Source organism: Triticum aestivum, chromosome 2A, assembly GCF_018294505.1.
Source record: "Triticum aestivum cultivar Chinese Spring chromosome 2A, IWGSC CS RefSeq v2.1, whole genome shotgun sequence".
Lineage (NCBI taxonomy): Eukaryota > Viridiplantae > Streptophyta > Magnoliopsida > Poales > Poaceae > Triticum > Triticum aestivum.
In genome coordinates, this window is record NC_057797.1 from 15,310,588 (window position 1) to 15,320,549 (window position 9,962).

General features: G+C 50.3%; 1 protein-coding gene and 1 pseudogene across 1 annotated transcript in view; one reads left to right on the plus strand and one right to left on the minus strand.

Moving 5' to 3' along the window:
* The window catches only part of LOC123187003 (actin-related protein 9), a 17,892-nt gene extending 13,735 nt beyond the window's left edge, over positions 1 to 4,157 (plus strand). Inside the window, exons 16-25 of the mRNA XM_044598746.1 lie at positions 403 to 534; positions 1,461 to 1,550; positions 1,817 to 1,887; positions 1,968 to 2,137; positions 2,206 to 2,249; positions 2,329 to 2,378; positions 2,696 to 2,741; positions 2,923 to 2,973; positions 3,103 to 3,249; positions 3,786 to 4,157. Of these exons, the coding sequence (XP_044454681.1) occupies positions 403 to 534; positions 1,461 to 1,550; positions 1,817 to 1,887; positions 1,968 to 2,137; positions 2,206 to 2,249; positions 2,329 to 2,378; positions 2,696 to 2,741; positions 2,923 to 2,973; positions 3,103 to 3,246 (798 nt within the window). The 3' untranslated portion in view covers positions 3,247 to 3,249; positions 3,786 to 4,157. The remainder of the gene's footprint in view (positions 1 to 402; positions 535 to 1,460; positions 1,551 to 1,816; positions 1,888 to 1,967; positions 2,138 to 2,205; positions 2,250 to 2,328; positions 2,379 to 2,695; positions 2,742 to 2,922; positions 2,974 to 3,102; positions 3,250 to 3,785) is intronic.
* Positions 4,158 to 4,160: 3 nt separating this feature from the next.
* LOC123191342 (subtilisin-like protease SBT2.4) overlaps positions 4,161 to 9,962 on the minus strand; it is an 80,557-nt pseudogene continuing 74,755 nt past the window's right edge.

Below are 9,962 nucleotides of genomic sequence, written 5' to 3' on the forward strand. Positions count from 1 at the left end.
AAGAGTATGTGAGTGTGGGTGCGTGTCAGGGGTAGATTTGGCTTTAAAATGAAAATTGGCTGAACCATCACATTGACAGTATTTCCGATGATTTTTGGGCCTTTTTGATGACACTGATTTGCCAAGGACAACTTCAATGGAATATTTCTGTAAATATCAGTCATTGTGATGTCACCTTAGTTATAACATGATTGTTGGATGGTATTATTGTCAGTTATCAAGTGCTCTTTTTTACTGAGGATCTCCCTCGAGGCTACATGATAGATAGTCTGATGATCATATTCCCACTTTACTTCGTATAACTGCATGACTTGTTTTTATGGCTTTTGAACGTCAATATATTATTATTTTTATTATGTTTACTTTTGTTACATCCTCTGCCATTTTTATTTTCTTTTGTAGGACATATCCAGATGCCTACTTTGGGTTCAACAACGTCATCGCACATGGCCAAACTTCAAAACCGATCCCATGAAGAAGCCTATAGATATGCTAATGCTCAGCAAGATAAAAGAGGGATATAGCCAGATAAGAGTAAGTGGCTTATTCTAACTTCTAAGCTTTACTAAATCTTGAAAGCTTGTATCTGTAAAGGATTTGATTGTTGGACAGTCTGCTTGTGTTTCAGTTTGAATATTTTCCTGTTGGAAAGAAAGATTTGTGTCGTCCGCGCAAAGTTCATTATAATGTTGTTGTATATTCATTAATTTCACCTGAAACTGTATACAAAGAGGATAAATATATATGCATCTGCCTTCGTGCAAATCATTTCTACACATTTTCTCCAGTGCATGGGACTAGAGCACTTCTAGAATCAATACATTCATAATCAGAAACCTTTTCTCTAAATCTCTGTGTGTGAGCTCTGCCCTATCTCGTCAAAGCATAGTAAATTAGTAGCTGACCTTGTGGAAACATTCATACATGGGGCGTAGGAAGATGAATACTAATCTAAGATGACTTGATAACATTGGATATAATTTGCCGATGACATTGGGCATATCCCCTGTTTGTTTAAGTCGCTGAATCCTCTAGGAAGACAAAGAGATCTGGTTTGGAGCTATCCTATTTGCCTAAGTACTGCTCGTGTGCATTTGTTTTTAGTGTTGCTACTTTTCCATTTTCAGATCCTGCCCTTTTGTTGTCCTCTTAGTCATGAAGAAATACAATCATCTATCAACAGAGACATGAATTTGTTGTAAACATAAACTTCATATATTTACATATTATGTACCAACACAGTTTGTGTGCAAATTGTTGAACAAAATGAAAATGGACAAAAGACAAAACTAGTATACGTAAAAACCAGAAAGAACTGCAGTCTTTCACTGGATGCCTGAGCCCATAACATCCAACCTCCTCTGAACTTTGATTTTCTTAATTCTTAAACTGAAATGATATTATTTTTAGTTGAGGTAGAGTGCTTCCCTTGAACTTATTCTAGTATTTTGTTTCCACAGAGCGGGAGTTATGATGCTGTTTCTGTTGTTCATTCATATGAGCATGAAAAGTCTGTTGGGCATCAGAAGACAAGGCTGTCAGCTCTCAGTGTAATTTTTTTAAACACTTATTCTCTTCTCCTTTTGTCTGTTTTTTTGCTGAGGGTGTGTTTCGAAAAAGTGCATGACTTTTTTGTATTTATTTCTTCTTAGCAAAAAGAAATCCATACAGGCACTCTCCCTCCCTCGCTCCTTCACTCTATTTGTAAAATCTGTAGTGGTGGTTTAGTTGTAGTCGGAGAGTAGTTATATGTATGCTTAAAGTGTTTCCTGTTAGATCATATATCTACAAATTCAAATTTGTTGTGATAAAATAGGTTCCTCCTATGGGGCTTCTTTATCCCCGGCTTCTCATTCCAGAAGAGTTCCCTCCACCTCCCCGACCTTGGTGAGACTTTGTTCTCTACTTTGGTGATTGTGCCCTTTGATACGATGATTTCTTCAGACAAGATATGTCTATGTTTGCAGGTTCCAAGATTGTGATGACATGCTGGAAGATACTTGGCAAACAAACGATGGTCTTTCTGGAAATGGTGGGCTTGGTGCATGGGACAGTTATCAAATGCTTCCCACTAGAGTAAAGAAGTTTGATAATATCGGCCTCGTAGAAGCCATTGTCAGCAGTGTTCTTTCAACAGGTAGTCTCTTTCTTAGTACAGTATCTCTTTTCCCTGAGAGAATCTTTTCTAACAACTTCCTACAACAGGACGTGTTGACCTCCAAAGGAAGCTATTCTGTAGTATTCAGCTGGTAAAGTATCAGTGTTGTTCTTTCATATCAGTATTGCTCTAATGCAAGAAGCAATAGTTGAGAGGAATGCACTTTGCAGGTTGGTGGCGCAGCTTCAACAACAGGTCTTGCACCAGTTCTCGAACAAAGGTTAATTGTTACCTTCTTCTGGCATTATTTAAGGAAGACTACTGGAATAATTGCGCTAATGAATAGAAATGTTCCACCCTATGTAGCTACAAGTGTGCCAAGCAACTGTTCTGATCCTTCTTATGTTTACTAGTTATTATTAACAAGTATTTGTTGAAAGATTGTTTGTAAAAATGAATAGCACAGAGCTGCTACAATAAAAATTGCTGATGTGGCCCCTGTGTTTTCGGGAGAAAATACTAATTGACTTTTTTTAACATAATATCTTGGGAATCAACAATAAATTTATTGACCAATTTTGTTTTCTTTTTTATCAGGGTTCTTAATACTATTCCATCGAATCAACCTGTTGAGAAGGTTGAGGTATGTCTTCTTGCAAGTATATGCATCCGTATCTTTTTATAAATTAGAATGCACACTCCATTTCTTGAAATTAACATACCTGGATTGATTGTGTGAGGTTTATATCTCAGTTTTACATTATACCGTAATTTAGGCTCGTGATTTATTTGTATTGGCTTAACCTCTCATTTTAAATTCATAGGTATTACAGTCAAGGAGGAATCCATTGTTTATCCCATGGAAAGGTGGAGTGGTAAGTAGTATCTATTTTGAATTTGGCTATCATTTGTTGAAGGTGGTGTGCCTTGCTCATTCCTTTATATCTGTCCTGTCTTGTGCTCCAATGTTTCGGGTCCCTAAATCCTACTTTACGCTCGGACAGATTTTGGGCGTCCTTGATACTACCCGTGATGCTTGGATCCATAGAGAAGATTGGATTAAAAATGGCATTCACGTTGGGAGTGGCAGAAAATATAAGGATTCCTATTTTCTTCAGTCGCAGCTGATGTGTTACTACAATTCATAACAGGTACTCTTTCTTATTGCCTGCTCAGTTTCTCCAAATTGTATTAATTGTTGCATCTTCATATAGTATCAGTGTGTTAATATGGATGTCAGGATATGCATATTGGATGGTCTGGCCTATTTTCTGTAAGATGCACACTTAAGAATAGGTCATTGTATAATTGAAGATCCGGTCCTAAGAGTCTGTATCAAATGAGCGTTGAAACACTGAGAAATTAACTGATCTGCTTTTTTTTTCATAAAAAATTTGAAGCTTTTAGTTGAAATGGTTATCGTGCAAGCTACCTACTTACTGCCAGCTCATAAGATGCAGAGTTTCCTTTTTCTTTTTGTCCTGATCTTTGTTATGGTAACAAAGGTGTCTAAGAAGCTGCATTGCCTGACGAGTCTGAATATCAAATTAGTTTTTGAAATACGAGATGTGAACTCATATGCTTTTATTCGGCAACTCGAGGCCTTTAGCTGAAATGGTTACCGTCATACCCTGCAGGCTATCTACTTCCAAACCATAAGACACACAATTTGCATTTTATTTTGTAGGTCTGCGTAGGCGTCGACTATATTGGGCTGCAATTGCCGGTATAATCACGGATAGTTGAGCAACGCGGAACTTCATCCTTGGCGAAGCTGTGAAGGGACATGGAGAAGAGATTTAGATGACAAAGGTCCGTCTAATGTCCCTTTGATTCAGAACTAGAAAAGGGCTAGTAAAATACATGGAGAAGAGATTCAGAGATTTAGGGGTGGCATGTAAACACATTCTCTATTTTCAGGATGATTTACCACTACCTGTAACTTGTAAATTAGTAAAATACAAAGCCTCGTCAAGCCAGATTATCTAACAGCAGTAGACTTTTCAGCCAGATTAATTATTTGTTGTGAAAAGGCAAATATGTGTAGCAGTTTAGTTAAGCATCAGGCATTTCCATTTGTACACTTGATCATGTGGTTGAAAGCGCTCGGACTATCTCCGAAACTGAAAGCCCCTGACGCCCTGCTCACATTCAGCTCAATCACAACCTCCTGTGTCTCTCCGGGAGCAATGTCGAACCACCCCGGCCGCACGCCGACGGCTACCCCGTCCGGCGGTAGGGCGGAGCAGAGGTATCTCTCGGCATTGCTGGCCGCATTCGTCACCCTGCGCCGCACGGTCAGAGACCCTTGCAGCACAGAGACGGTGATGGGCGGCAGGTTGAGGTCCGCTGGAGAATCAAGTGCAGCCTGGCATGTCGCTCCGGTGGCTCCTTGGACATCGTCGGGGCTGAGCTGCGGCAACGAGCAGAGGAAGCTGATGTAGTCGTCGAACCCGGACTCGAGGACGAGTCCGGGGTCCATTGCGCCGGCAGGGTTGATGAACCCTGCGCCGCAGTCGAATGGTGTCGCCGGCTGTGACATGCCAAGCTTGAAGCCCTTCGCCATGATGGGTCTCCTGCCGTTGTCATGCCTTAGTCGCGGTGGTCGACAGCGCGGAGGCGATGGCCGACGGCCCCACGATGGGTGCTGCTGCTTGATGAGAGCGGCGACGCCACCGACGTGCGGTGCCGCCATGCTGGTGCCGGAGATCATCGCGAAATGGTCGCCGGCGAGTATGGGCTCGTTGGCGCTGAGCGCGCTCCAGGCCGCCCATATCTGGTCGCCGGGCGCGAGCACGTCCGCGGGCGTGGACTCTGCGTCGGCCAGGTCCGGCCCCCGAGACGAGTACCGGCGCCGCGTCCACGACCTCCGCGGCTCTCCCTTCGGTGATCGCTGCCGTGGCAAGGCCCCCGAACGTTGTTCGCTCCTTGTAGTAGGACCATACCACCTGGGCGTCGGCGACGCGAGGTACCATGACGCCGGGGATGGGGAACGGGATGGGCTGCGCGATGCCTAGCATCGGCGAGAAGGACAAAGCCGGCGAACCCGAGCGCCTCCGCCACGGCGACGACGCCGGCCAACGTCGACGTGCCCTGGTAGAATCCCCACGAGAACGAGCAGACGACGACGCTGCGGCGCACCACCTCTCCGGCGAGCCGCCGCAGTGCCTCCGCGTCCTGGCACTCCTCATCCTCCCCGACGACGATAAGCCTGTGCGGGAGCAGGCCCCCGCCCGGAGTGGGTGCCGAGAGGCCGATCCCCGGGACGCGTTGGCCGTTGCCGAGGACCAGCCATGGCGTGTGGGTCCGGCCGGTGGTGCCGGCAGCGACCGTCGTCGCCCATGGGCTGTAGGAGGTGACCGAGGACTGCGCCGGGCCGCCGTTGCCGGCTGCCTGAGCCACAAACACGCCGGCCCTCCTCGCGAACAGGAGAGCCACGTCGAGCATGCCGAGGAAAGGTGACCTTGGTCGGTGGGCGCGCTTCTGGGCCGATGGACAACACCAGCACGTCCACCTCGTCTTGCACTGCCTAGACGAGGTGAAATGTGATTCTTTTTTAAAAAACATACATGTTCCTATTCTTTGTTTGATTATTGGGCGCTGATAGGCGCCGGCGCGCCGGCCCAATTTTGGGCCGGTCGCACCAGGACCCCACGATGTGACGCTTTGTAACCGCACGATCTTCTTTCCTTCCCCTCGTTCTTCCTCATCGCGAGGACGCCTCTCTAAGAAAAACAGATCACGCCGCGCTCTCCATAGACAAGAAGACGACTGACCTCGAAGCACCACCTCGCGCTCTCACCCGTTGCCGCCTTTGCTGCCGGTCGCCGCACTTGCCGCCGGTCGCCGCACTCGCCGCCGGTCGCCGCACTCGCCGCCGTCGTCTCCGGATTTCTCGCGCAGAACCACGCATGCAGCAAAAGCTTTCACCCCGTTGGCTGCAGCTCCTTCACTGGTTATGGTCACGGCTCCGGCAACGCCAGTCGCCGGTCGAAGCACCCCGGCGGCGACCTTGCCGGAAGGAATCTCCTTCGGGTTGCTGGTGGCAACAAAAATATCAGCCGGTGTGGTAGCAAAAAAACATTATGGTTCCAGCAAAAAAGAGCTCGTCGTTGCCGCCATCCAGTCGCCATTGTAGCAAAATCAATGGCCGGTTGTAGCTTTTGTGATTGCTTGTTGTAGCTTTTTTGATTGCCGGTTGTAGCATAAAATTCACGCCACCCCACGTCTCCCCAGCACCACTCCCATCGGCATGTAGCAAAACAAAATGCCAGTCCCAGCTTCTGCCATTGCTGGATGCAACTCCACCAGCGTTGGGTTGCAGCTCTGTTGGATGCAGCTCTTGTTGCCGCCGGTTGCAGCTCGACGTCGGCCGTCACGGCAATCATGCAGCTCCCATCCGTCGGTTGCAGCTCCCATGGCCACCCGTCGCAGCTTTCTATTGCTCGGTTGTAGCAAAAACCAGTCGCCGGTACTAGCATCCTCGACCACTGGTCGACCGGTCGTAGCAAAAAAAAACTGGATGCAGCATTCCCAACCACCGGTTCCAGCACCCCCTGCCACCGGATGCAACATATGCGACTACCGCGTCCCAGCATAGCGCAACCAGCAGTGGCCGCCGGCCAGCAGCAGTCAGGCAGTTTCCCGGCTCGGCGGAGTAGACGGTGATGCGGGCGCAGCCTCTCCATCATTACGCATCTCGCCATCTTCATCGTTGACTCGCAGCTTCGCTCAAGAAAATGGATTCCATGACGCGAGCGGTAGGGGATGCAGAGAGAGAGAGAAAAGAGAAGATGGTGGTTGTGGGCACACAATGTGTGGCTGAGAAGTAGGGGAGGAAGGGAAAGGACGTGAGGCTTTGGATAAGAAGTGGGACCACCAGGGACGCTCGATCGGGAGGGATCGAAGGAAAACGATTCAACGCGCAGCACGCGTCCGGCGCGACGTTTCCGCCGGTGCGCCGCACACAAGCGTTTACCTTGATTATTACAAGAAAAATGTGCATATCTTTACTTGATCAATGGCAGAAATCAGATCGGCGGTGGTCCCCCCTGCCGGGTACATAGCCATGTACACGGCTAATCTGAGGATACCGTAGCGAAAACAAAATGTGGTTATTCCAAATTGTTTGGTTAAATTGCGACATTGTAGTGGTGAATAAAATTCAAGTTGCACTTGATATTTATGTAGATTATAGTTTCGATTTTGGCTATATGCATCGAAAATTGGTTGGCGTGGACGAGCGCGCACGCTCCTGGTATCGTCAACCATTGAGTTGTTTTGGGGATGTGGGCCGTACGCTGTACTTTAGGTCTTGTAGCGTATCTGTACGGCATACGAGTTGGTCTCCGTCTGGTCCTCACGGCGTGGTTGCTGGAAGCTAGTGACCGTCACATGGTGGAAGTAGTGCGTCTGCGGTCCAGCGAGGTCATTTATTATCCTAGCTTACCCCGCAACCCATCTGCTCATTCGATCATCAAAATCCAGTGAAAGAACCATTGCTAGAGCTCATGGCGAACGCCAACCAAGGTCCAGATTCGGTGGCCCTGCTTGTAGTCCCGTGCCTGGATTGCGGCAGGTTAGTGGTGACGTTCGTCGTGAAGCGTGGTCAGTTCGCCAGCGAGCTCTTTTTTTTATGTGGATTCGATATCTTAGTCGTATTCTTCAATCCATGGAAGCCGGGGAGAGGTGGATGTGATTTCTACAGGTGGCAGGAAGCCTACGCGGAACACCTGGCTACGCTTGGACCGGTGGCACCTCCGGTTGCGCAAATCAATCAAGGTCAGCAGGAAATCACAGCACCAAATCAAGGTTGTCAGATGGAGGCGGCGGGTGGCGGGGTGGGGCAGCAGAACGGTGCACCGGAAGCCTCGCATTTGGCGTCGGCGGCAAGCGAAGCTGCAAGATCTTCCCTCGCTGTGGCTGTAGAAGGACAAGATATGGGCTGTGCAATCTCGATGTATTGATCGGTGCACCAGACACGTATATATAAGTACAGAGGTGGGCCACAACCTCAACTATACAAAGGAAACAGGAGGTGGGCCCTACACACAAATATACACGTACACAATATACTCAACACCCCCTCGCAGTCGAAGCGGCGCCAGTGACGCAAAGACTGGAACGAAACTCCTCGAAAGTAGAAGTCGGCAGTCCCTTTGTCATCACATCGGCGAACTGCTGAGCGGTCGGCACATGGAGAACCCGCATGCGTCCAAGAGCCACCTGCTCGCGCACAAAGTGAATGTCCAGCTCGATGTGTTTAGTCCGGCGATGATGAACGGGGTTGGCGGAGAGGTACCCCGCAGAGACGTTGTCACAGTAGACAACCGTAGCCTGGGACACGTCGTGATGCAGCTCCTGCAGTAACTGTCGTAGCCAGGTGCACTCAGCAACGACGTTGGCAACAGCTCGATACTCAGCCTCCGCGCTGGAGCGCGAAACAGTGGGTTGTCGCTTAGATGACCACGAGACGAGTGACGGACCGAGGTAGACGCAGTAGCCAGAGGTGGACCGACGCGTGTCAGGGCAGCCAACCCAATCAGCATCGGAGTAGGCCACCATCTCCAGAGAAGGGGACGCCGTGAGTGTCAGCCCGAGGGACATCGTGCCGCGAATGTAGCGAAGGATCCGCTTTACGAGAGTCCAATGAGTGTCACGAGGAGCGTGCATGTGGAGACACACCTGCTGAACAGCATACTGAAGATCCGGTCGGGTGAGAGTCAAGTACTGAAGAGCGCCAACAATAGACCGGTAGAAAGGAGCATCCGACGCAGGTGATCCTTGAAGAGCAGAGACCTTGGCCTTCGTGTCAACAGGAGTAGCAGCAGGATGACAGTTGAGCATACCAGCCCGCTCAAGAAGCTCATGTGCATACTTCTGCTGATGAAGAAAGAAACCGTCCGGGCGCCGAACAACCTCAATGCCAAGGAAATAATGGAGAGCACCCAAGTCCTTAATAGCAAACTCGTCACGCAGCCGGAGAGTAATCTGCTGAAGAACAGCTGCGGAGGAGGCCGTCAGGATGATGTCGTCAACGTAAAGCAGCAAATATGCAGTCGTGTCACCGTGGCGATAAACAAACAGTGAGGCGTCTGAGCGAGTAACGCTGAAGCCCAATGTCTGAAGAAACCCGGCGATCCGCTGGTACCAGGCGCGGGGGGCCTGCTTGAGCCCGTAAAGAGAACGGGACAGCAGACACACATGGCCGGGAAGTGTGGCGTCGACAAAACCGGTGGGTTGCTCACAAAACACCTGCTCCTCAAGATGACCGTGCAGGAAGGCGTTGGAGACATCCATCTGGTGAACAGGCCAGCCGCGAGAGACGGCAAGCTGGAGGACGGTGCGGATCGTGCCCGGTTTCACAACCGGGGCAAACGTCTCCGTGAAGTCAACGCCGACGCGCTGGCGGAAACCGCGAACCACCCAGCGAGCCTTGTAGCGCTCGAGTGTACCGTCAGAGCGGGTCTTATGGCGAAAGACCCACTTGCCGGTGATGACGTTGGCGCGGGGAGGCCGGGGCACCAGGGTCCAGGTGCGGTTCCGTTGAAGAGCGTCGAACTCTTCCTGCATCGCCGCAAGCCAGTGAGGATCACGGAGGGCGGCGCGAGCAGACGCAGGGATGGGCGACGGCTCCGTGGCGGAGGCGGCGAGGACGTACTCGTCACGCGAGTACCGGAGACTCGGACGATGCACGCCGGCGCGAGCGTGAGTGATGGGGCCGGATGGAGCTGCAGGTGGCACCGGCGAGGCAACCGGCGACGGGGCCAGCGAGGCAGCCGTCCGGGCGGTCGGCGGCGGGTCCGGCGACGGGGCCGGCGAGGCGGCCGGCGAGGCGACCGGAGAGGCGGCCGGCGAGTCGGCC